This window comes from Tenrec ecaudatus, chromosome 15 (assembly GCF_050624435.1).
Source record: "Tenrec ecaudatus isolate mTenEca1 chromosome 15, mTenEca1.hap1, whole genome shotgun sequence".
In the NCBI taxonomy this organism is placed as follows: Eukaryota; Metazoa; Chordata; class Mammalia; order Afrosoricida; family Tenrecidae; genus Tenrec; species Tenrec ecaudatus.
The window spans coordinates 50,479,284-50,507,081 of record NC_134544.1 but is presented as its reverse complement, the minus strand read 5'-3'; the positions used below and the strand labels follow the sequence as shown (position 1 = coordinate 50,507,081).

Genomic DNA, 27,798 nt, shown 5'->3' with positions numbered 1-27,798 from the left:
ATATAGTGAGGATTTTTTACAGTATGGTTTTACCTCAATTATTCCAGCAGGAATTAAGAAACCATAATGTGTTATTTGTTGTGAAGTTCTATCAGCCAAATCTATGAAGCTGAACAAACTAAATCTCCATGTTGATAGCAAGCATCTGAACTTTGCTGGCAAGGATACCAACTAGCCAGATTCTGTGGCCAGGAGCATGGCCAGCAGCACGGGCAGCTCAGTGAGGGTTACCATGGTGGTGTTGGTGCTGCGGCCGTAACTAGGAGTGCGGCCTCTGGAGCTGTCCCTGCCACCACCACTGCCATATTTCCCAACGACTGATCCTTCCTTTTTGTTTTGCAACTTCTGCATTACAATCAGCAATAATTATCAATGCATCTTGCTTACCTGTTTGATCAATTTCAGACTGAAGACATGGGTAGAGTTCCTCAATTTCTGCATCACTAGCTTCAATGGATGGTGTTTTGGTGGTATAGTGGTTGCACATTGGGCTATTAGCCACAAGGTCAGCAATTCAAACCCACTGCCCCCCCACCCCCCCCACACACATTCACTGTGAGAAAGATGGGGCTTTCTACTCCCATAAAGAGTTCCAGACTTGGAAACTCATAAGGGCAGTTCTACCCTAACCTATAGGGTTGCTTTGCATTGGCATAGACTTGATGGCAATGATTTAAGAGTTTAGCTTCAGTGGTTGATGTGTACATTTCAATAATAATTGTATTGACTGGATTTCCTTGTTCCAAATAGACATTCTCCTATATCAAACAGCATTGCACTTCAAGATACATCTTCAAATGTCCTTTTGATGATGAATGCGATGCCATTCCTCCTGATTTTCATTCCCAGCATAGTAAACCATATGATTTTCAAAATGGCCAACATCAGTTCATTTCAACTCATTAATGCCTAGAATATTGATCGTTATGCATTCATTTCATTTTTTAATGACTTCCAATTTTCCTAGATTCATACATTCAATTCCAATTATTTATTAATGTTTGTAGCTGTTCCTTCTTATTTTGAGTCATATGCTATCAGTAAATGAAGGTCCAACGGCTTTACTCTCACAGGCTTTAGTCCAACCTTGTCATTATAGTTGACTCTACTTTGAGAAGGCAGCTATTCCTCAGTCATATGTTGAGTGCCTTCTGACCCAAAGGGCTCACCTTTGGGCACAATGTCTGACTCTGTCCTGCTTTTCTTCATTAGGTTTTCAGTAAGTGACGATCCTTCATTGCTGTCCTTAGCGTTTTCAGTGGCTAATTCCTCTGAAACAGGCAGCCTATGTCAGAAAACTCTGCTGAAAACTAGTCACTTTGGGTGACCGAATGGCATTTGAAATACCACTGACATAGCCTTTAGCATCACACGAGCATACAAGCCAGCACAGCACAACAAACTGACAAATTATATATATATAAATGTATATATTATAAAGGATATGTAACCTCATCATATATTCTCATATATATGCATATATATGAGAGAGGATCTTTTTATATATGTATTTACCTATGTTGCAAATATTCTATGAACATGATGGAGCATACAAGGGGCAACCTTATGAAAGCTTTTTAGAGAGAAACAAAAATCTTGAGAGAATGACTCAATGGGTCTGGTGTCCTAGAACCAGGTCTCTGAGACATCGTCAATTGGCATACCATAATCCACAAAGATGATGTTCTACATCTTACTTTGGTGCATAGTGATTGGGGGATTAAAAACCTCATTGGTAGCCATCTAAAGTACAACAATTGGTCTCTCCTTGTGTGGAGGAAAGAAGAGTGATGAAAATATTCGACACATGGAAGCAATTGATCCTAAGTATGAATGGACTGCCAATCCTTAGGCTTGGTGACCCTGAGACCAGAGAATGAAATAGTTCCCAGCTAGCACTACCTACTACACTAGACCAGGGGAAAAGGAAGAGTGGGATCAAAATGTGAAACTCAAATCATTTCATTATATGTATTTATCAGGTTTACTGATCAGACAGGAACTGGTAAAAGCTCCCAAGACTTCAGGTCTCAAATTCACCTTTATTTTTCAACTTTTAGCCAAAAACCAGACAAGTCTATAGCAGGAACAATAACACAAGGAAGACACATGCACTCTAGCATGATCAGCCATTTCAGATTAAATAGGCAGCATTTGCCAAAGGATGAAGTTCAGAAGGGTGAGGGAAGAACGGGGAATGGGGAGAGGAAGCCCAGGGAATTAGTGGGATAAGCAATGTTTCATTATGAGGATTGAAACCAGTGAAAAGAATGTGTGTAGGCTGGTGCATATGGGAGCTGGAGGCACAGGGAATCCAGGGTGGATGATACCTTCAGGACCAGGGATGTGAGTGGCGATGCTGGGAGAGTGGAGGGTGAGTGGGTTGGAAAAGGGGAACTGATTAAAAGGATCCACATGTGACCTCCTCCCTGGGAGGTGGACGGCAGAGAAGGGGGGGGGGGAGACTCCAGATAGGGCAAGATATGGCAAAATAATAATCTGTGGTTTATCAAGGCCTCATGAGGGAGGGGGAAAAAAAGAGGACCTGATGCAGAGGGCTTAAGTGGAATGCAAATGCTTTAAGAGTGATTAGGGCAAAGAATGTACGGATGTGCTTTATACAATTGATGTATGTATATGTGTGTATTGTGATAAGAGTTGTATGAGCCCCTAATAAAATGTAAAAAAGAAAAAAAAGAACTTGTGTAGGAATTTGTTCAATGGAAAATTGATGACTCTGAAAATCTTCCCCCAATTCACAACCACATAAAATTTTGAAAAAAAGGAAATGACAAAATAAATAAATAAAATGATGAGGTGTTTTACTGGTTGGATAGAGAGTGGTAGAATCAGCCAATCTTCTGGTCAGTCCTGTTGCCCAATTTTCAGCCAAAAAAACCCAGACAGGACTATGGGGAACAACCGTATGTTTGTCATACTGTTACGTTGCGTGTTGTTGTTATGCTGGAAGCTGTATACCTGGTCTTTCAAATACTAGCAGAGTCACCTCAAGTGAGCAGGTTTTAGCAGAGCTTCCAGATTAAGAACAGACTAAGAAGGAGGAACAAACTGTCCACTTCTGAAGTATTAGCCACTGAAAACCGTATGAGTGGCAGCAGTTCATTGTCAGAGTGCTCGAAGATGAAACCATCTTCCAAGCAGGTTGGAAGGCATTCAGAATATGACTGAGCTATAATCCTCTTGGTCTCTTGATGTATGTACAGATTCCGAAGGAGCGCAATCAGTGTTCTGGAATTCCCATTCTTTTCAGTGTTATCCATAATTTGTTATGAATCACACATTGGCTAGATCTGGACAGTACAATTAAATATATTTCTGATTTTTTTCTGCTTTCAGCCAGGATCCATCTGACATCAGCCATGAGATCCCTTATTCCATCCATGTCCTCTTTTGTATCTGGCTTGAGTTTCTAGCAGTTCCCAATCAGTGTACTGCTACAAGAGTTTGCTTGCATGTGATATTAATAATTGACAGGATAGCAGAGTTTTGGCTTTTGTTAACAGTGAGATAATTATAAAGCAAAAAGAAACAATTATAAAGACAATCTAAGAAAGCGTATGGCAGTGCTTTGGCAGCTATGTCATGATGAAACTTGTAAACTTGTAGTTACATGACTTGGGAGTCATGTAATTACATAGTCATCCTCCAAGTTATGGTATGATGTGGTTATCCTCCCTTTTTCCACATTGATGATTTTTGCATAATGACTTGGTCTTAGAACCTTTTCTAAGCAAGGACTATTCTAGGTGGTTCAAAGTGTGTAACTGACTGCTAATAAAAAAGCTTAGTGTTTGCCGTTCTCCCAGACCTGCCTGGAAAAAAGGACCAATATTCTACATCTGAGAAAACCATTTACTATAAACCCCAAGGTTCACTGTTCTACTCTGACACACATTGGATTGCCACATGTCACCAATTTCACCACAATTGGGTTATTGAAAGTACAAAAGCTGGGGTTAAGGTTTGTAACAGAAATTTAGAAAAGAGAATCCTTGAAGCAAACTTTGAACATTTTTTTACAAGTATTTATTCAATCCATACTGTATGGAGAAAAACTAAAGTTAGCCAGTATTTCCTGGTAGTAACTGACTGAAGAACAAATTCTGTGACATCTTTTTGCTTTAATGAAAATGGTAAATAATTTCAAAAGTTCATGAGAAAGTGGACTTTAAAAATGGGATTTTCCCATGCTCCTTGTATATATAAGATTAGACAGGATTATCTATAGCAGCACTCAAGAAGAGATGATTTTCCCTTGGGGGAATTCTACTCTAAAAATATATGAAAATAGGCACTTAAAATCATTTTATTGGGGCTTATACAACTCTTATCACAATCCATACATACATCAATTGTGTAAAGCACCCTTATTCATTCATTGCCCTCAACATTCTCAAAATTTCGCCTTCTGCTTGGGTTCCTGGAATCAGCTCATTTTCCTTTTTTTCCTCCCCCTCCCTCCCTGTTCCCCCCTCCCTCATGAACCCTTAATAATTTATAAATTATTATTTTATCTTATCTTACACTGCCTGGCAGCTCCCTTCACCCACTTTCCTGTTGCCCATCCACCAGACATGAGGTTGTATATTGATCCCCGAGATTGGTTCCCCCTTTCTACACCCCCTTCCATCCCAGTATCGCCACTCTCACCCTTGGTCCTGAGGGGTTCATCTGTCCTAGATTCCCTGTGTTTCCAGATTCTATTTGTACCGCTGTGCATCCTCTGGTCTAACAAGGTTTGCAAGGTAGAATTGGGGTCATGATCATTGGGGGGAGGAAGCGTTTACGAACTAGAGGAAGGTTGTGAGTTTCATTATTGCTACACTGAATCTTGAGTGACTCATCTCCTCCCCACTACCCCTCTGCAAGGGATGTCCAGTTTTCTACAGATGGGCATTGGGTCCCCATCACGTGCTCCCCTCAATCACAATGATATGATTTCCCCCCCTGCCTTTGGTGCTTGAAACTTGGTCACACATGTTGTTGTGATGCTTCCATGTGGACTTTATTGCTTCTGGGCTAGATGGCCGCTTGTTTACTTTCAAGCTTTTAGTCCCCAGATGCTATATCTTTTGATAGCCGGGCACCATCAGCTTTCTTCACCACGTTTGCTTATGCACCCATCTGTCTTCAGCAATCATGTCGGGAAGGTGGGTATCATGGAATGACCATTTAGCTGAGCAAGGTGCTCTTGTATTGAGGGAATGTGCTTGAGGAGGCCCAATGTCCACCTGCTATCCTACTACTGAACCTATAAATATATGCACATAGGTTTATTTCCCCCATAATCATACATATATTTACATATGACATGTCTGTATTTAGGCTTCTCTATGTGCCCTTTGCCTCCTACTCCTTTCCTCTATTTCCATACGCTTTCCTCCCGTCCCACTACCATGTTCAGTGTTCATTCTGGTTTCAGTAATTCCTCTCAGTTACCTTGCCCTTGGTCACTCCCTACCAGTCCTTCCATCCGGGCTTCTCCACTGGTTTTGAACCACTCCTTATCCCTGTGTTGGCCAGCACCTCCTCCCTTCCCCTACCTCCCACACTCTCATGTCCCTCCGGGCCATTGGCCCCGTTATTTTCCCCTCACATTGCTTGCCCAGCCTGAAAATCGGCACTTTCTGCAGCCTATAAAATAAAACACTATGCTTAAACACTTCAGTCACTTAACGTTTGTGCCCTCCGAAAAGCAATGACAGGTTAACGTACTGACGACCTTCCCCCAAACAGTCCTCCGCCTCTTTTCCCTAAGAAGAACAGGCCCGGCGAAAGTACAGTCCCAATTTTTGACGGGCCACCTATCCAGCGACCCTCCTAAGCCGCGCAGCTCGGACGCCTGCCGCAGTTTCTAGTCGCACGGAGCCCCGCCCACGTGCTCGGATGTTTGGCAACTCGCCCCTCCTCCTGCCCCGTTCCGGGGAAGGTTCTAACGCCCCCCGGAGCCGTCCGGTGACGTCACGAGCGCGATTCCTCGCCCTGGCCAATCAGAGGGCCAGGGTCCGGGATAGCCCGAGGCGGAGTCGGCCGCCGGCGCGCGTGCGCGAGGTCTCCTCGTGGCTATATAAACATGGCTGGCGGAGTCGCGGGCAAGAGCCGGACGGAGCTTCCGTGAGGCGCTCGCGGCTCTTCACTCGTGAAGTTTCTGGCGCGGGAGCTCGAGGGCAGAGTTAGGCTCGGCGGGGGGAGACCAAGGGACGGCCTTCCGGGAGCCGCGCGGGGGCGCCGAGCCGCCGCGCGAGCCGGAGCTGAGGCGCCGGAGCGGAGCCGGCGCACGTGTGAGCTCCCCGGGAACCCGCGAGCGTCCGGGCGGGTGGTGCCTCCCGCGAGTCCGCGCGAGTGCCGAGCCGCGGGCGCTCCGTGAGGAAGCTCCGGCACGCGCGGCCCCGGCGCCTCTCCCTACGATGCTGGGGAGCCGGTCCTGCCCTGGAGTCGGCGGCCGCTTGCCGAGCGTCTCCGCGCCCCTGCTTCCGAGTCGGCAGCCGCCCTGCTGCCGCTGAGGCACCCGTGGGGATGCCCGCGGGCCTCTCGGAGCCGGCCGGCGCCGCTGCCCCAGCTGCTGTGAACGCGGCCGGCGCCGGCACCGGCACCGTGGCCCCTGCCGGGGTTCTGCCGGTGCGCGTGGAGAACGCCCCGGTGGCCCTGGGCGCCGTGACTAAGGCTTCTGTCACCGTCAGCGTGGGGTCCACGGCGTCCCAGCCCCTGCTGCAGGCGGCCCCCGTGGGGACCCTGGGGACCGAAGTTGTCACGGTCAGTGCCGTGCCTAAACTCAGCTGCAGCCCCCGGGTGCCCGCTCCCCAGATGGTCGCCGCCGCCAAAGCCCCGAGCACGACCATCCTGTTGCCTGCTAATTTCCAGCTTCCTCCAGGTACGTAGGTGGAGCCGCCCTGCCAGCCTAGCCCCGGGGTCCGGCTACCTGTGATCCGGGGACAGTGCAACTCTGGATCGCTCATATTGGCTGGTCGCCCCCCCACCCCAACTCAGAAAACCTTGACTGCAGGAACCGTAGGAGAAGTAACCTCTTGGGCGGTGGCTAGGTTTTACAGTTAGAACCGGTATAAATTCTTGCTCTCGCTGTGTATGTGTGTGTGTGCCAAAACTAAACCAAACTCACTGCCGCGGGTGATGCGGACTCCTAGTGGTCCGATAGGAGAGGGTAGGACTGTCCTCGTGCGTCTCCGAGTCTAGCTCTTTACAGCAGTAGAAAGTCCCGTGTTTTTCTCTCATACACGTGTATGTGTGTATGTATATACACATATATATCCCTTACCCAAGCCCCATAAGTTGTTTCTTTTCACCCAAGCGACCCAGTAAAAGCTGGAGCGGTATGCCCAGGAGAGCCTTAGAGATGCTTGTGAAGTTTGTTGGCTTCCAGTAGCAGAAAGACCCGGCTTATATTGTCATACGTTTTGATTATTTTTGTTAAAAAGTTCTACTTTCCCGCCCCAGAAAGGAATGATGGGGTTTTGTGGACAGTCTTCGGATGTTTAATGATGTTTAACTCTCCCTGTTCTCAGGAACAAGTGCGAGTGGACAGGTGGGTACAGGTGGTGTGATTGGATTGTTATAGGTGAAGGAATTGTATTTGACTTGATTGTGACAGTTAACAAACGTCTAATAGACTTTTAAATTCCGTTTTCCATGTAGCACCATGGTTTTACCCCATTTAGAGACTTATTTTCATGTTAATTGTGTGCTCCGGCCATCTGGTGTTTTTTTTTACTTTCCTCACCTGGTTTCTTGGAATTTCAATGGATAGAGGAGTACAGTATTGCCTCCTATTAATTTTTGTTGAGCTGTAGTTGCAACCCGCCTCTGCAAAGCTGTTAAAGAAGTGGAAGTAACGATGTAAAAGATTAGGTATTCCCCTAACTTGGTGACAAGGGCTCTTGTGTTGCAAATGTGTTTGGTCAGGAATAATTATAGGAAGATTATGTTCTTTGTGTTCCCTTTTAGGAGACTTAATTTGTTTTGTACAGAGAGGGTGCATGCATACATAATGTAATATTCTCACTAAGGCTTTGCCCATCACTGGGTGGGTGCATGATTTGCCAGTTCTAAATTGTCATACTGCATATATAAAGTAGTTATAATATGAGTATGTTTGGATAAGATGACCTGCAAATTTCAGAAAATTCCTGTTTAGATCAAACCCATTTAGAATTGACAGTAGTCGAAAACTTATTGATAGTGGTAACTGATCATTTTTTGAGGGCTTATCCTTTTGGACAGTTTTTATGCATTTACATTTCCTTCATTGATTGCCATAGTTAGGAAGCTGTAGGAATGGTGTGGTAGGGAAGGTGTCTGACCTCTCTAGTTTTACATGGTTGAAGGAGAATTAAGATTAGTTCAAGGCTGATTCTTATTGGGGCAGAGGTCACACTTGAGTCCATTCTCAGACTTTTTTTTTTAACCAATTCTGAAATCACAACTGTTCTGTCCGAAGGACAGTTCTCTGTTGAGTGGGATAATGTGTTGCACTGGCCATACTGAGTTGGTTAGTTTTATAAGGAAGTAACAGGTAAATTCTGTCCAGGAATGCTCAGAATGCAGTTCCTCAATCAGGACATCTCAGCAATGTCTTCTTAGGCAGGCCTAAGGTCTCTGGCCCTCAGACCTGGCCTCTGTCTTGCTCTGATATATGTTACAAAGCTCTCCTTGTTCTGCTCAAAAGTGCCCAGAGACCCCGTCATTCTGTTTGCCCAAAGATGCTTGAATCTGTTGCTCTGCTACCTGCTGGCTGGTCTCCTGTTCTGCTGCTGCTATTTTTCTGCCACTCACTGCTTTCTCACAATCTGTTGTGGGCTTCTCAGCACGGAGACCCTGGATCCAGAGAGCACATATTTCTCTCCTGGCTCCTCTCTTTTGGTAATTATGAGGCTCCCCCCTAGTTTGGAATTGGCTCGCTTTTAAATCTAGCAGTATGGCAAAACTGACTAGTTCCTTTGCTAGGGTTTCATGTCCCTGCTGCTACTCCCACTAGGGTGCCAGATTTACATTATTAGCAAGCTATCCGATTTCCTTAGGATGCCAACACTCCTAGTTAGAGGAGCCCTGGTGGCATAGTGGGTTACATGTTGGGCTGCTAACCGAAAGGTCCGCAGTTTGAAGCCAACAACCACCATGGGATTAAGATGAGGTTTTCTCCTGCTGCCTTGGAAACCCCAGGGAGCAGTTCTACTCTTTCCCAAAGGGTTGCTATGAATCATAATTGACTTTATGGCAGTGAGTTTGGTTTAAAAAAGATTTTGCTGGGGTGGGAGGTGGTGGTTAACCAGTGTTAGTTTAGCTCAAAGAGTATGGTGGTGATGGTTCGGTGCCTTCCAATTGGTCCCAGGTCATAGCGATCCTGAGTACAATAGAAAAAGACTGCCCGGTCCTGCACCATCCTCACAATTGCTAGTTTGAGCCCATTGCTAACCCACTGTGTCAGTCTTATCTCCTTGGCAGTCTTTCTCTTTTTTGCTATCACTCGCCTTTCCCAAGCATGATGTCTTTTTCCAGTTCTACTCTGCCCCATAGGGCTGCTATGAGCTGGAATTGAATTGACAGCAGTGAGTTTCATTACTTTTGGTCTCTTGATACATGTCCAAAGTCTCACCACCCTTGTCACTTCTAAGGAACATTCTGACTACTTCTTCCAAGGCAGATTTGTGTGTTCTTCTGGCAGTCCCTGGTACTTTCAATATACTTTGCCAGCACCAAATTCAGAAAGGCTATCTTAAGTAAATCACTGCACCACAGTGGCAAATAAGGTCTTTAAGGGTAAGGAACTTGTTCAGTGCCAGGCAACTCACAGGTATCAGAGGAGATTTGAAGCTATCTCTACTTAATTCCCATCTCAAATCTTAACACTATGTATAGTGTAAGGATTTCTGGTGGTGTTACTGGGTAACTTACTGTTGGATTGCTAACTGCAGGGTTGGCTGTTAAAGTAAGTTGACCAGATTTTAACATTGGTAAAGCGGGACACCATTGATAAAACTCATATCCTGGTGAAATAGCCGCATGGCAGCTGAAAACCGTATATCCTACTTGTCGTGCATTCTTTCCAAAATTCGGGACTTTTTAAAAACACTGTGAGACATGGGAAAAATTGTTCAACATCGGGAAGTCTGGTCACCTTATGTTAAAGCCATTCCTTGAAGAAAGATGAGGCTTTCTGCTCCCTCAAGATTTACCATCTTGAAAACCCTATCTTGGGTCGCTATGAATCAATCAACTTTATGACAGTGGGTGGGTTATGCTTGGTGTATGTTTGTGTCATATACCTCATTGAGTATCATTACTGAAAGGTGATTTAAAAAATTTTAGACTGTAATCTTTCATATGTGAGGAAACCCAAACTCAAATCTTTCTGAGCTAAAAGAGCAGCAAATGAGGCCCACAACCTAAATATGTTCATAACTACTGTCACTGCTGATTCTGATTCAGAGCTTCTGACTCGCTCTGTGATTCTGGTTCAGAGAGAGCCTGTGTAGCTGGCTTCCAAAGCCGTAACTCTGCACAGGAGCAGACCACCTCCTCTTTCTCCCGCAGAGCCGCTTGTGGTTTTGAACTGCTAAGTCTGCTATTAGCAAGAAATGCTTACTTGAACTCTCACCAGGACTCATAGTGCTAAGGTAAATTCTCTGTAGGAATAGTTGTTTATTGAGGAGGTGATGCAATACTTGGAAGAGTTGCTTTTGGGAATTTCTGCTGATGGGTGACAGAGTAGCATATAAAACGTTTGTGCAGTCAGTGGGTGCAGGGCAAGATAGCCCATGTACCTTTGTGGCAATGAAATGGAAGTGCTGATTAAAGTAACTTGAATCATAATGTCCCCTTTCTTTTATGTACTAAAGATTAGCAGTTTATTCAGAGATGCTCAGTGCTTATGTATAAGTCAACTTTGATTTTCCAAGGTAAGGAATAGTTTTATTTCTCCTTCAGAATTTCCCCTATGAGCAGAACTTGTTTTTAAAAATATACATGTATAAATAAAAATAAATAAATATATATGACCTATATTTTAGGGTACAATAGAGACCCCAAGTTTCAAGTATAATTTAAGGAGAATATTGACTAAATCTTAAAGAGGTAAAGACAAAAAAATAAAAAAGGAGGTAAAGACAAAGACACATCATCTGCATGAGGGAGGCCATCACCAGAGGTCAAAATGTTGTTCAACGGTTTGTAGAAAATTGGAGTAAAGTAGGACAAGCATAGTGCTTACGTGTTTGCTGCTAACCACAAGGTCAGCAGTTTGAAACTACCAGCCATTCCCAGAGAGATAGATGAGGTTTTTGATGCCTGTAAACAATTGTAGTCTTAGAAACTGTGGTAGTTCTTTCTACCCTATCTTATAAGGCACAATGAGTCACAGTTAACTCCATGACAGTAAGTAGGGCATGAAGAATGTGGCATCAGGACCAGAGGAAGACTTATTTTATTAACATCCTTAGATCTACCTTTGATATATAACTTTAGTTGCTTAAAACGAGGACTTGAAGCACTTGCTGATGAAGATCAAGGATTGTAGCCTTCAGCATGGATTAAAACTCAATGTAATGAAAATAAAAATCCTCACAAGTGAAGCAGTAGGCAACAGTATGATAAAAGTATAAAATATTTAAGTTGTCAAGGATTTCTTCTTGTTAGGACCCACAATCAGTTTCCATTGAAGCAACCATCAAGAAATCAAATGATATTGAATGATGGATTGTTAAAAGATTTGTAAGAGACCCCAATAAGATGATTAATTAAAAATATACATATTTAAAAAAAATCAAATAGGCATTGTATTGGGTAAATCTCTTGCACAAAAACTCTTTGAAGTGTTGAAAAGCCAGTGTGTCATTTTGAGGACTATTGTGCATTTGTCTCAAGCTATGGTATTTTCAGTTGCCTCATATATAAATCGAAGTTGGACACTGCACAAGGAAGACTGGAGAAGAATCGCTGCATTTGCGTTGTGGTGCTGGAGAAGACCCTGGAAAGGACCATGAACTGCCAAAAGAACAAACAACCCTGCCTTGGAGGAAGTACAGCCCGAGTGCTCCTTGGAAGTGAGGATGGTGAGACTTTAGCTCATGTACTTAGGACACATTATCAGGAGAGATCAGCCCCTCCGGAAAAGGACAGCATGCCTGGCAAAGTGAAAAAGATGCAAAAAAGAGGAAGATCCTCCACAAGATGGATTGACATAGTCTCTGTCGCTGCTACAGTGGGCTGAAGCATAATTGTGAGGAAGACCACACTGGGCAGTGTTTTGTTCTGATTCTGAGTCAGAACTGACTGGATGGCACCTCCCAACAAGAAGAGGGCATGGGAGGACAAAAGAAACTATCAGAGAACCATGACTGGGGGCAGATCAGTACATCAGTGTGGCAGAAATGGAAATGGGGTCTTGATTGGAAAATGCACCGAAGGGATCAGTTATCAGGCATCAAAGAACAAAAAATCATATCATTGGGTGCACACCTCCATGATATGATCACTGAGGACAAATGTGTACATAAGCAAATGTGGCGAAGAAAGCTGATGGTGCTCAGCTATCAAAAGGTATAGCGTCTGGGGTCTTATAGGCTTAAAGGTAAACATGGGGCCATCTAGCTCAGAAGCAACAAAGCCCATATGGAAGAAGCACACCAGCCTGTGCTATCATGAGGTGTCGAAGAGATCAGGTATCAGGCATCATCAGAACAAAATATCTTACCATTGTGAATGAGGCGGGGGGTAAAAGTGGAGACCCAAAGCCCATTTGTAGGCCACTGGAGATCCCCTTGCAGAAGGGTCTCAGGGAGGAGACGAGCCAGTCAAGGTGTGATGTAGCACAGATGAAAAATAAACTTTCCTCTAGTTCCTAAATACTTCTCCCCCACCCCCACTCTCATGATCTGAATTCTACCTTGCAAGTCTGGCTAGACCAGAGGATGTACACTGGTACCGATAGGAAGTCTGGCTAGAGCAGAGGATGTACACTGGTACCGATAGGAACTGGAAACACAGGGACTCCAGGGTGGATGATCCCTTCAGGACCAGTGGTGTGAGTGGTGATTCTAGGAGGGTAGAGGGAGAGTGGATTGGAAAGAGGGAACCAGTTACAAGGATCTACATGTGACCTCCTCCCTGGGGGATGGAAAACAGAAAAGGGGGTGAAGGGAGACCTTGGACAGGGAAAGATATGACAAAATAATAATTTATAAGTTATCATGGGCTCATGGAGTAGGAAGCGGGGAGGGAGGGGAATAAAGAGGACCTGATGCCAAGGGCTTAGGTGGAGAGCAAATGCTTTGAGAATGATGAGGGCAATGAATGTACAGATGTACTTTACACAACTGATGTATGTATGGATTTTGATAAGAGTTGTATGAGCCCCTAATAAAACGATTAAAAAAAAGAAAGAAAGAAAATGTACATTAATTACACTGGCAGAAGCGCTACAATTAGTCTAGGACCTTCTGACCAAGGCAGTCTAGCCATAACACTTGACTGTGTGACCCTAGTGCCCCAGTCTTCATCACTGACACATCCAAGCACTCCTCCCTAAGGGAGACTTTGGGCTGACTGCAGCGTAGTGGTAATCAACTTTTTGATGCTCTCTGAGGGCAGAACCGTTCCCATTCTTGGTTAATGCTCTAAAGGATCTCAAGGTAGGCTTTAATCTACATGGGAAATCTGCAAATGGATTCTGTGCTTTCACTGTTATCTATAGCTCTTCTGCTGCTTTCTGGAATTTAAGCTCACATATGCCCTCATCTTTTTCTAGGTTTGGGGTTGAAAATACAAAGGCTTTAGAAAGCATTGTGAGGAAGTGAGAACGACTACAGGGAAGCTCTGAAAATTATTCTTCTGTGGCATATTTGTCGTAATCTCCTCAGTTATCTGCTGTGTTTTGTTTGTGGTATTTGTCTCTTTTTGTAGGGTGATGATGAGCAAGGACGTGACTACATTTTTGTCATAAACTAACTGTAAGAAAAAAAATAAAAAATAAACTGTAAGAAACTGCTTGGCAGTCTTACTGTACAAAAGTGTGTGAAAGTTTACTTGTGAATTGATCTGTTCTACTAACTCCTCATGATGACACTCGGAAAACCTCACTACTGTTGAGTTATTACTGATTAATAGGCCCAGAGGACAAGTTAGAACTGCTCCTGCAATTTTTCTGAGGCTGTAGCTGTGAACAGGAAGAGAAAGCTGCATCTTTCTCCCGAGGAACACCTCCTAGTGGTTTTGAACTGCAGACCTTGCAGTTGTGTAACCACTGCACCAACAGCGCTCCTCATAAAGAGGAGGGCGAATTCGAGACAACCAACCAATGGCTGATCGTAATTCCCCTAGTTTAGATCGGTGGATGGAGTAGTGATTGTGTGTTGGACTGCTTACCATCAGTTTGTCAGTTTGAAACCACCAGTCACAATCTCGGAAACCCATCGGGGTCAGTTCTGCCCTGTCACAAAGGGTCTCTATGAGTGGGCACCAACTTGATGGTAGTGAGTTTGGTTTCGTAAATTAAGGTCAGTTTTCTTCTAGCCTCCCTGCTAATGATTTGGCACCCACCGGAAGTCGCCTCAGGAGGCTTTTTGAGATTTAAATAAGGTCCTAGATTGGCAGCCAACCTTTTTCTCCAATATCAGATCAGTTTACATTGTTATGGAGTAGTTTCTGGCAGGCTTTTTGCAGTTGGGTTATGACTTGTATGCTTAGCATTTGGTTTCTTGGATTAGAAAAACCTTAAAATCTTAAATCAATTTCCTTACTCAACACAGGCAGATAATTTGCATCTACTTTTTCAAATTCCTAAGTGAGCCCTTGAGTGAATGGTTTTGATTCTGACTTTATCCAAGGGAAACAACTTACACGAACATCATCTTCCATGGTTGTCATGGTGCTGCTGGGCTTTGTGAAATGGAGATTCTCCACTGCTCTACCATATGCATCCACTGTTTGCATTCCAGAGGCTATGGAGCTAGTTAAACTTGATAGTATCAGTGGCATTATTCTTGTTGGGTAGACATCCTGGGGAGGAAGTGCTGTTTTTCAAGGCTAGGTTAGGTATTCTTAATTTCTCCCCATTTTCTTTAGATAAATATATAGTGTTAGAATATCTGAATCAAAGAAGTATGATTGTTTTAAGGATATTGATATTTATTTTTTATTTGCTTAGACATTTCAGTGCTGACAGATGGAGTTACTCTCCTTGGAAGCAAATAGATTTCCAGAGTTTTCAAAGATTACTTTGGGGGAAAAAAAAGAGAAAAAACCCTAAAAATTAAAAAAAAAAGATTACTTTAGACATAAGTTTTTCAACAACTATTGTTGAAAATAAAAGGATAGAAAAATAGGGAAAGTATAAAGAAGAATCTGAAAATCACTTGAGGTCTATTGGGTCTACTTTTAAAATATGAAATTTAAAAGAAGAAGAATACAAACTGTTTTGGCAAATCTGCATTTATGGAGGACGGGCGGAGATGTCCCAACCTGGCTGAGAACCTACCTGGCTATGTAACACTCTTTCATTCACTGGAACCACACAGGAGATGAGGAAAAGGAGAGCTCACCGAATTCAAGCTCAGTAGGAGAAACTTTACTTCACATGAGAACTAGAAGAATTGGGTGCTAGGAACCTGAGGAAGGAAACACTTAGGCTGGGTTAGCTGCCTGCTGTGGATTGAATTGAGGCTCCCCAAAATGTGTATTGAGATCCTAGCCCCTTTACTTGTGGATGTGTTTGGAAATAGGGTTTTTCTCTTTTCATGTTAGTGGAGTCATTCCAGTGGATATTGAATACTAACTATTCACTTGATAGTCATGAAAAAAGCAGAGTAGAAACAGGCACACACTGTGAAGACAGATGCCAAGCAACACCTAAGGTGGTTGGCAGACACTGGAAATGGCAGAGACTGAGGCCATGATTTGGACTTTTAGCCTCCTGTAAGGAATTAAATTTCTGTTCTTTAAACCAGTCCACTCATAATTCTATTATGGCAGCAATAGTAAATCAAGACCTTTAAATATTTAAAAGTTATCTGGTGGAAATGAAAATAAGCTCATCTATGTGGCTATATCTGTGGATATTAATGAGAGGCATATATATATATATATTTTTTTTGTATTAAGGAAGGGCTTTATATTCCTGGCCTACTGGTGAAGGGATGATATGCATACATCTTTCTCTATATATAACCCTGACTTTGGTAGAGACTAGAAGGTGACCAGTTACGCATTTATGCATAGGTATTAAATTACAGTGGGTGGCTCATTTGAGCCCTATCTGACTTACATTTGCATGGATCTGCCATCTTGCCAGTCAATATCTCCCAGTGTTGACAATATGGAGAAATTAAAGAGCATCCATTCATATTAGCTTACCTTCAAGACCCCAGTATAGGAAAGCACCTTGGACCATAGTAGTTTATTGGGCAGAAGAGTAGAGCATATTACATTATGGATAATTCTGTCAACATTTGCTATGTTGTTAGGTGCATATATATTTATAATTGTTATCTTTTTGATGAATTTGTTCTTTTCACTCTTTTTTCATTCTGTTCTTTATACTTGTATGATCTAGTGATGTGTTTTCATAGCCACTGATCTTTACAGGTTACTATGAGTGGCATCAACTCAATGGCAGTGAATTTGGTATGGTTTTGGTTCTTTTGCCAGTTCAACTCATGATTAAGCCTTCTGAATTTATTTGTTGTACTTTTTAAATACAGAAAATCCATAATATGTGTATGTATATATATACATGAAGTCTAGTGGTATTTTCTTTTTGGTGAGACATCATCTTAACACCATCTTTTATTTTTAAAGTGTGGTTTCTTAAACATTTTTAAAACCACTTATATCTCTTGTGCATTTTGAATACATCTCCTTTGATTATAGGTGAATTAAAATCTCCCATTTTTCATGCTACCCTTTTACCTGACAGTATTTTTTACTAAGCATAATTAAAAATTTTTATGTAGCTGCTCTTTGCCTTTATATCCTTAATACTTCTACTCCTGTAAAGAATTAGACTCAGAAACCCACAGGGCCAGTTCTACCCTGTCCTGAAGGGTCACAATGAGTTGGAATTGACTTGATGGCAGAGGTTTTTGGTGTTTTAATATATGATATTGATCTATCTAAATAGCATGGTGGCTTTCAGAAGAAAATGTATCTTTCTCACAGTTTAGGAGACATCTGAATTCAGAGGGCCAGCTATTAAGAGAGAGGAAGGACCTTCTCTCTTTGAACCTCTACCTGCTTCTGGGTGGATCTTCATGATATGTGGCATCTCTTTCCCCCTGTCTCTGCTATGCTGGTTTGTTTAATTTTCTGTAGATTGATTAAAAATACACCCTACACTAATCCTGCCTCATTAATACAACAAAGACCACCCATTCTCAAATGGGATTTTTACTGCAGGCATTTAGGTTAGGATTTATAAGATTTTTGGAGGCGCAATTCAACCAATAACTGGTGTGAACTAGGCAGCCAGTTTTCATCTTTACCATATAGATCATTAGGAGCCCCGATGGCATAGTGGTTATGCCGACTTCAAGGTTAGCAGTTCAAAACCACCAGCTGACTGGAAGCAAGAGAAGACTTTCTACTCCTGTAAAGAGTTACAGCCCTGGAAATTCACAGGGAGCAGTCCTGTTGTGTCCTATAGGGTTGTTATGAGTAGGAATTGACCTGATGGCAGTAAGGGGTAGTTTGTTTTGTATCTGCATAATTAGTTGACTTAGCTCTATTGTTTTCCTTTTCTCACTGATGTGTAGTGTTTCTTGGGAAGATTTGAAATGACATATTTGCATGAATATTTTGGTGTTCTTTGTACTATTGGTAAGTTTGTATAGTATGTCATAGGGGAGAAAAGACCCCCAATTAAACTATGTTTTATTGAGACTCCTTTATTAAGTCTTAAATGGGACCACAACAAAATAAGCATTTGGTTGAAGGACATCAGCATAGGGCCATTATGGTGTGGAAAGATCCTAGTCACAGGCTAAATTGTAAATCATGACAAACAAGCAGGTTCATCCCAAAATCCTGATTGGGAATAGGCCAAATTCTCACAGTTGCAGGTAAGCCTGTGGGAGTGGGAAAGGGATCCAAATTGGGATACACACACTGAAGCAAACGGGAAAAGTTTAAAGGATTGGTTCTGGAGTCCTCTAGTTGTCTTGACTGGAGTATGCCACATAGCATGCGCGTCTGGCTAGACTAGAGAAACGAGATTCATAAACACTCCTATTTTATAAGAGAGTTATATAAAAGGTAATTAGACATTAAGCAGCCCAGCCCAGTCCAAACTCCTAAGTCCGACATTAGCCCTTATGTCCAACATCGACCTACAAAGACCTCCTCAAACTCAAAAAACACATGCAATGATGCTGAATGCAGGGAAAAAGTTGAATCAGTGAGCGTGTAGGCATCTCAGTGCTGGCAGGGTCTCCACGCAGCTTCTGCACCCTGGGCTGCATCAGGGTAGGTCCATGTGGCTTCTCCTCAGGGATGTCTCACCGGAAGTGAGTCTTGCCAGCTGAGGCAGAAAACTAGCTACGGCAGCCGTAACTGGTCCGACCATCAGAGAACGGGAAACCAGAAAGGCAAGACTCGCCAAGCCATTTGTCTCTCTGCCCTTCAGTTAATCCCATGTGTGTTCATTGGCCAGGTTGGCACAGTAAACCTTAACTATCACACCATGTGGCCCTGTATCTCAATTTTTTTGAGAAGCATGCCCAGGCAGCTTGCTGAAGGTAAGATTGCCCCTCTTTAGCAGTATAAGGGCAACGCTTTTTACATTGCTGGTCAATGGTCAGAAAGAACTCAGTGGAGGCTGAATTGATGGGGAGACTCAACCCGTAGTTAGGGCTCCCACTATAAACAGCCTTCTACTGCAAGCCTGGCCCTTAGAATTTAAGCTCTAACACAAGTGCCTTGTTGTTACTATATGTACTATCTTAACTACTGTAAGTTTTTGTTGTTATCAAGGAAGTGTTTTACCTTCTTTTGTAGTAGCTTAGTGATAGCTATTTGCTTAAAGTATTCATATTTTAGTCTTAGCAAAAATAATTTTCCATATTCTGTGCAATAATGAGGAGCCCTGGTGCAATAGTGGTTTATGTTTTTGGCTGTGAACCTGAAGGTCAGCAGTTCTAAGCCACCAGACACTCCTTGGTAAAATGAGGAGGGAGGCTTTTGATTTCCATAAAGAGTTACTTTCAGAAACTCAGAGGGGCAAGTCTACCCTGTCCTGTAGAGTCACTATGAGTCAGAATTGACTTGATGGCAGTTTTTTATAAAAACAGCTTTATTGGGACATAATCCATATACCTACAATTCAATGTAGTTCATATCAAGAAGAGTTATACAGCCACTACCACAATCAAATTGAGAATATTTTCATATTTCTTATACTCCCTTTTACTGCCAACCTCCCGTGCCATAACCCCAAGAAACCATTAACCCAGTTACTGTTTAAAATATGCAAAAAGCAAATGAAAACACTAGCAACAATAACAAAATAAAATAGGGAAAAATGTCAGTTATGTGTTTGCTTTGACTTTTTATACAATAATGCACAAAATTCAAAATGTACTAATCATTTAAAATACTTTCCAGTCTTAAAAAAATTGTAGTAGAACATATGTAGTGGCTATGTGTTATTTATTAGTTCACAGGCTTTTTCCCCCTTTCTTTTGGCTATAGGAACAGTTATGATAAAAAATAACAGTGGTCAATTGATGTTGGTATCTCCTCAGCAAGCTTTAACCAGAGCTGACACTAGTAACATAGCTTCAAGGCCAGCAGTCACAGCGAACACCCACGTGATCAAAACCTGTACAGTACCGGTAACATACCTTAATTTTTTCCCCTATTTACCTTAGTTTTCTCTACAATAATCTTTATATTCGTGTGTATATGCTTGCTAAACAAAAATTATCCAGTGTTAATTCTACTCACCATTTTGAATTAGTTGGCGGTCTTTGAACATGTTAATTTAATCAAGATTTTCATTTTTGTTGGATAATTGTTAAAATAATAAAAATTTAATCTTCATACTGAGGTTTTATAAACTTCATAGGAAGAGCCAAATAATTAGATGCATCTATAGGTGGAAAGAAAATAGATATCCTGTTTTGTGATAAAAATATTAATATGGTAACTTAACAGTATTCATTTTTAACTGTATCTTAAAGGGATTAGCTTTTTAAAAAAAGGAAAAATCTATATTAAGTTGTCATTGAGCTTAATTAAGATACATAGAGATCTTGTGGGTAACTATAGTCAGGTACCAGAGTTTAAAAAAATATTTTTGCATGCATTTTTCCTTTTTCATTGTCCTAGCTTGATTCCTGGTTCTCAACTAGTCATTTCCTCTAGTAATGTATTTATTACTAATGGCTACTCTTTCCCCTTTCTAGTTTGCCTGACTACCTAACTATTGTGGATAAAGAAGATAGGGGAACACATTTTGGTTTAGAACTGTATATACGAGGCAGGGAATCAAAGTTAAAGATTTCAGAACTAGTCTTGTGCAATGTCTGTAGCCAGAACTTTCAGGCATGTGAGGTGTTTATCGAGTCACCTTTCCCATATTGAAAATATTGCATGAAAGTCAACGATCCAGTTTAGGCTCTTAGTGTAGTTTGTATAAAACCTCTAACATTATAGTGTGACAATTATGGTACAGTCTTGCCCCACTAAACTGAGTATTTTAATATTAGTGATATCACTGACTGGTTTAAGTCACCAATTCTGATAGTTGTATGTTGTCTTTGCCTTCAAGAGTTCCAGCTCACAATTAATCAAGAAAGTAGCTGTGGTACCGGCTAAAAAAATGGCCCCAATCGGTACGACTGTGGTATCCAGTGTTCCGAAGCCTTCCTCAGTACAAGTAAGTTGGCACCTGCCTTGTGGTCACATTATTCACTTGTCTTTGTATTTCCCCGGGATTTAGCTATCTGCTGCCAGGTGCGTCAGTTAGTGGCTGTGGGACATTGAAGAGACATTGAATGCTGTGTGGTGGCGCTGAACCAACTGGGGGCTGTTGAGGGCTAGAAAACAAACGATAGGGAACACATTCTTGGACCACCCGTTTTACTTGATTGCATTAGGTTTGTATAAATATATTTGATAGCTGTGTGTTACAGGCATCAGAAACAGGCTAAGAGAAAATTTGGTGCATAAAATATTTATTTATTAGGGATTTTTGCCTTCAAAGGAAAGGGGAAAAGAGTTTGAATTGGATAGAAGCCCAATAAAGTCTCAGCCAGCCTGGGGTGGGAAGTTTTGGAACATGTGTGGAGTTTTGTCCTCTTATGGGCGAGTGTGGTGAGCTGGACCTTAATTCTCCCTCCATGACCAGTCATTGGATGTGCATGCTCCCAGAGATGTTAGACTATGGGTCAGGTGATTTTCTGCAGCCAAGATTAACTGAAGACCTTGCTGAGATAGATTTGACATGTGGCTGTAGCAGTGGGTTCAAAAGTAAGTGTTGTGAAGATGGTGCAGGATCAACCGATGTTTCAATCTGCTGTGTGTGTACAGGCTTGCTGTAAGTCAGCACTGACGTGACGGCACCTAACAGCAGCAGCATCACCAATTTGTGGGAACTGTCATGGAGAGGACTCCTAGCAGCTAGGAGAACACAGAGCTCCCCCTGTGGTGGTTAGCACAGCCTGCCCTTTGCATCTTGGAAACAAAAAGTTGCTAGCGTACTATATGCATTCTGGATATTAAACTCTTCTCAGATATATGGGTCTCCAGAATTCTCCCATTCTGTATACTGTTGATAAAGTCTTATGTTGTATAAACCTTTTTAATCTTGATGAAGTCCAATTTACCTGTTTGGCTTTGAAGCTTGTGCTTTTGATGTCCTATGGAAGAACACATTGTCAAAAACAAAGTTTTGAATTTTTACCCCTACTGGTCTTTTAAGAATTTAGTGGTTTTAGAGTTTATATCTTGATCATGGATCAATGTTGAGTCAGTTTTCTTCTGTGGAGGCAAGGATCCCTGTAGGTGCAGTAGGTGAAGTGTTGGTCTGCTAACCAAATATGAGGCAGTGTGCTCCTGTAAAGATTTATGGCTTTGAAAACCCTATGGAACATTCCTATCCTATAGTATAAGGGTCTCTGTGACTCAGAATTGACTCGGTGGAAATTGGGGGAGAGAGTGTAATGGGTCCAATTTCATCCTTTTGCATGTGGAGATAGTTATCCCAGCACTATTTGTTGAAGAGACTGTTATTTTCCTCTTTAGCAGAGTTGGTATACTCTTGTAGGAAAGAATTTTACCAAAGGTATCTGGGTTTATTTTTGGACTCTTAATACTATGCCATTGGTTTATTTGTCTATTCATCATATACTAGTTTCAGACTGTTTTGATGACTGTAACTTTGTAGTATGTTCTGAAATTGGAAAGTGAGTCCGCCTTTTCAAGATTGTTTTGGCTATTTGGGGCAATTTACAAATCCATGTAATTTTTTCCCCTTAAAGATCATGTTATTGGGGGCTCTTAAAACTCTTATTATAATCCATATATCAGTTGTATCAGGCATATTTGTACATATGTTGCCACCATTCTTTTTTAGACATTTACTTTCTATTGAGCCCTTGGTATGAACTCCTCTTTTTTCCCTCCTTACCCCTGCCTACCCTCATGACTGATAGATTATAAATTATTATTATTTTCGTATCTCACACTTGACTGCTGTCTCCCTTCCCCCATTGTTTCTTTTGTTCTTCCCCCTGGAGGGGTGTGTGTGGTTATATGTCGATCATTGCGATTGGTTCTCCCTTCCTCCAACCTTCTCCCACTGCCCCCTACCCTTCTGGTATTGCTATTCCCATTCCTGTTCCTGGATTCTGTGTGTCATGAGCTCTTATTTCTTATCTATATCTGTGCACGTGCTCTGGTCTAGTCTGACGTGAGATACAGAAATCCATGTAATTTGAGGATTGATTTTTTTCCCCACTTCTTCAAACCAAGCTGTTGGAATTTTAATAGGGTTTGTATTGAATCTATAAATCATTTTGGTAGTACTAATAAAGTTAAAATATTCATTCGCAATCTATGAGCATGGGATGACTCTCCGTTCTTTTAAGTCTCCTTTGATTAATTTCAGCGATATGTTGTAGTTTATAGCGTACACATTTTTTACCTCTTTGGTTTTAGTTATTCCAATGTATTTTGTTGTTCTCAGCTCTTATAAATGGAGTTGCTGCCTTTGTAGATTGTTCATTGTCATTGTCTAGCTCTAGTAACTGACTTGTTGGCTTTCGTAACTTTCTTGTAGAAAATTTTGGATTTAAAGGAACTTTTGTTACAACCCCTGGTAAAAGTAGATTCCCTGTGCATAAATCCTGCAAATGAGGCATTTTAGGAGTGGAAAGCACAATGTCTTCTTCCACTCGTGGAGAGTGTGGTAACTCAGGCTGATCCTGCTCCCATTCTTTTCCCTGTACATAGCCGGTGGGGCGGGCAGTGAGTAAGGATTTTAAACATTGGTTTCCTCCCTAATAATAAAACCAAACCCACAGCATGGAGTCGCTTTCAACTGATAGTGACGCTAAGACACAGAGGAACTTTCCACACTGTAACAATGTAGCATGTGGCATCATCTTCCACAGAGAGGCTGGTAGGATCACACTGCCACTCTTGTTTTGCAGTGGAGTGCATAACCCACTGGCCTACCAGGACTCCTTCCTCTAATAATAATGACCACTTACTGAGCATTTTATGTGCTTGTCACTTTTTAGCAATACTTTACATTCTCTTCCTTCTGTGACTGGTCTGAGGGCATGCCAGCTCCATCTTAACGTATACATTGAAAGTAGGCTGAAAAGACTTGCAAAGAGTCATGGTGACTTCAGGTATAGAATTGCTTTGTGCAGTTTTCTTGGCCGTAATTTTTTTCCCTCCCATTATGTTTGAAATGAACTTTTTATGTCACCAAAGACTCCAGGTCTTATTTCTGGTTTTCGTTTCAGTTTTTTCATTTACTCAGACCAATCTTTAGATTGGAGGGCTAAGGAATCTGGAGGGTTTGCTGTCTGAGGCAGTTTGTTAGGCTGAGTGCCCCTACGTGGATATGAACCACCAATTTTTTTTTTAACCAGTGCATTACCACATCAAACCAAAAAGGAAAACACAAATTCATTGCCATAGGATCGGTTTTGACACACAGTCATCCTATAGGATAGGGTAGAACTGCCCCTGTGGGGCTCCAAGACGGTAAATCTATAAGGAGCAGAAAGCCTCTTCTTTCTCACTGCGGTGTGGCTGGTGGTTTCAAACAACTGATCTTTTGGTTAACAACGCAACACATAACCCCTACGCCACAAGAGCTCCTTGCATTGCTGTACAGGATATGGAAAAGTATTTTTACTCAAAGAATTTATAATTAGTATTTTTTTAAATCATTTTATTGGGGGCTCATACAGCTCTTATTATAATCCATATATATATATCCATTGTGTCAAGGATATTTGTACATTTGTTGCCATCTTCATTTTCAAAACATTTTCTTTCTACTTGAACCCTTGGTAGCAGCTCATTTTTTCTTCTTCCCCACCCACCTTCCCTCCCTCCTGGACCCTTGATAATGTATCAATTGTTATTTTCATGGCTTACACTGACTGATGTCTTCTTCCTTCACCCACTTTTCTGTTGTCTGTACCCCTGGGAGGGAGTTACATGTAGATCATTGTGATTGGTTCTCCTTTATCCTCCTTACCCTGCTGGTATCATTACTCTCAATATTGGTTCTAAGGGGTTTATCTGTCCCAGATTCCCTGTGTTTCCAGCTCTTATCTGTACCCGTGTATATGCTCTGGTCTAGCCAGATTTGTAAGGTAGAATTGGGATCATGATAGTGGGGATGTGCGTGGGATTATAAGAGAAAATCTAAACTGAGTTTTCAGAGACACAGAATATGATTCTGAGATACAGTTTTGTCTCCTATGATTGTATATAATTTATTTTACTAAATATAGACAAAGCCTTATAACTGATTTTTCACAGTGATTTAGTTAATGAATTTTCTAGCCTTTTTTCCTCCGGTCCCTAAAACATGACTAACTAGTGCCAATGTAGTTGGAGTATTGTTTATCATTGGTGAGTCTCTCTGTAGTCTGTGGCAGAGTTACATTTCTGAGGGTGCAAGGAGATTGAACAGATAAGAGTAGACCAGGATTATGTACCTCTGCTCCTTCAGAAGTGAAATTGGCCTACGCAAAGAAGGAGCATGTCTCAGACAAGGTAAGAAAGAGTTGCAAATGCCAAGTTTTGTTGTCCTGGAAAATAGAAATGTACCACGAATGCACCTTTACAGAAAGTAGACATTTGTGTCAACTTACATTTCATTGAGCCTTATTTGACCTAATAGAAAGGGAAAGAAACCGCAATTTCCTATGAAACTTTGCTTCCGTTTCAAAAGTGGTCATACTCAGCACTGCCATTGAGCAGATTCCAAGTCAGTGGCCCCGTAGACAAAATGGTACTCCCTGTGGGTTTGTGACTGTCACTCTTTATAGTAGAGTCCCATCTTTCTCCCGGGAGAGGCTGCTGGTTTCTTGTCTCCTGCCTTTACTTTAGTATTTGCCGTTTTAAGATCAGCGTGGCTTTCTACTTGATTGCTTGCCTCTGTATATGAAACATTTTATCCTGCAGGTGGTGCTGGAATCACACTTCATTTTAAAAGAGGGTGGGAGGAAAAACCCAAATTCTTTCACTGTGAACAAAACGTAGTATCACACAGCTCATTTTCTTTTTTCTTTCTTAAGATCATTAACCCAATCAATTTTAGAACATTTTCTATGCCCCCCCCATGAATCACTTTTAAAATGAGTTGTGTAATCACAATCAGTTCTAGTGCTCCCAAAGGGTTAAGAGAAAACAGCCCAGTTTAAATGGTCTCTGGGGAGCAGAGGATAGAAGTAGGAGGGAGGCTTAATTTTCAACCTAGCTTCTAAGGCTTTGTCTATATTTAGTAAAATTATGTTAGTTGTAATTTAAAATGTTGCCCTTGTCTTTCAACACTTAGCAGTTCGTCATTGGTTCCTTGCTGTTCATATAGCTGAGGGCAGGTTTGGCTGGTGCTCGCTACAGTCTGCCGATAATCAGGTGGCCCAGCCGGTCAGGCTTCAGGAGCTATGGATGCTGCTAACTGGGAAATGAACATTCAAATTCTTTGAAGGACTAATAACCTGACTTTTCTTTTTATATACTTTGGAACATGCACAGTTAAGTGAAAATGATGAGGCAAGAATGAGTTTTCTATTTGAACTACAAATATGCTTTTTCTCCTTCCAAGTCTTGTCTAGTGCACTCTCTCCCCTCCCACATAAATTCTTTGCTCCTCCAACCCCCTCCCTATTTTCTACCCCAACCCTTACCTCTTCTATAAACCCTTGCACCAGTTATTATCTGTATGCATCTACCCATGTGCTTCACGAACTGTAAAACCTAATAGAAATAATAAAAACAGAACCAAAATAAGGTGCTAATAAGGATAAGATAATAATAATAATATAAAAATATAAATAATGAGTAAGAGAAAAACCACCATCAGTACTTGAAAGGCCAAGGAAGAAATTTTTGTCATGGAACATGCAAGAAATACTTGCACGCACATAGGTCATATTTTGTATGCTTACTCTGATAGTCTACATGAAAGCAGCTGATTGAAAAGAAGATAAATATATCTCTGCATTTATATGAATTCAGAAAAACTGTTAGAGGGAAGGAAATTCTTTATTTCATATAAAGACTTGCCATTTCAAATCCATTTTAGAGATAATGATATTTTTTGAGGATGACACTTTCCCCTCATTTTCAACTTTGGTCTGATACGTACCATTACTTTCCTTGATTTCTACAGAAAGAAATCAGAAGGCTAGAGGTTTCGCTCACATACCTGAGATCATTCATTTAGTAGAATAAATGAAACCCAGATCTGTTAGACTCCAAACTTTAATTCATTTAGTTATTTTATGTTTTTATATTTTTAAAAATCATTTTATTGGGGACTCGTACAACCCTTATCACAACCCATCCATCCATCCATTGTGTCGAGCACATTTGTACACTTGTTGCCCTCATCACTCTCAAAACATTTTCTTTCTACTTGAGCCCTTGGTATCAACTCTTCCTTGTTTCCTCTCCCTCCCTCGTGAACCCTTGATAATTTATAAATTATTATTTTTTTTCATGTATTACACTGACCATTGTCTCCCTTCACCCACTTTTCTATTATCTGCCCCCCAGGGAGAGGGTTTATATGTAGATCATTGTGACTGGTTCCCACTTTCTCCCCCCACCTTTCCCTTACCGTCCTGGTATCACTACTCTCATTATTGGTCTTGAGGAGTGTATCTGTCCTGGATTCCCCGTGTTTCCAGCTCTTATCTGTACCTGTATACATGCTTTGGTCTACCTGGATTTGCAAGGTAGAACTGGGATCATGATAGTGGGGGTGGGAGGGGGAGGCAAGAGAAGGGGAAGAGGAAGCATTAAAGAACTAGAGGAAAGTTATAAGTTTCATCGTGCTATATTGTACCCTGACTGGCTTGTCTCCTCCCCGTGACCCTTCTGAAAGGGGATGTCTAGTTGCCTACAAATGGGCTTTGGGTCTCTACTCCACACTCCCCGTCATTCACAATGATGTGATTTTATATTCTGATGATGCCTGATAACTGATTCCTTCAACACATCAAGATCACACTTGCTTCTTCCATGTGGGCTTTGTTGCTTCTGAGCTAGATGGCCGCTTGTTTACCTTCAAGCCTTTAA

General features: G+C 41.7%; 1 protein-coding gene across 1 annotated transcript in view; it reads left to right on the top strand.

Annotated features, from left to right (window-relative positions):
• Positions 1 to 6,099: 6,099 nt before the first annotated feature.
• Positions 6,100 to 27,798, top strand: part of TAF4B (TATA-box binding protein associated factor 4b) — a 116,219-nt gene continuing 94,520 nt past the window's right edge. The window contains exons 1-3 of the mRNA XM_075532850.1: positions 6,100 to 6,892; positions 19,711 to 19,853; positions 20,792 to 20,899. Of these exons, the coding sequence (XP_075388965.1) occupies positions 6,538 to 6,892; positions 19,711 to 19,853; positions 20,792 to 20,899 (606 nt within the window). The 5' untranslated portion in view covers positions 6,100 to 6,537. The remainder of the gene's footprint in view (positions 6,893 to 19,710; positions 19,854 to 20,791; positions 20,900 to 27,798) is intronic.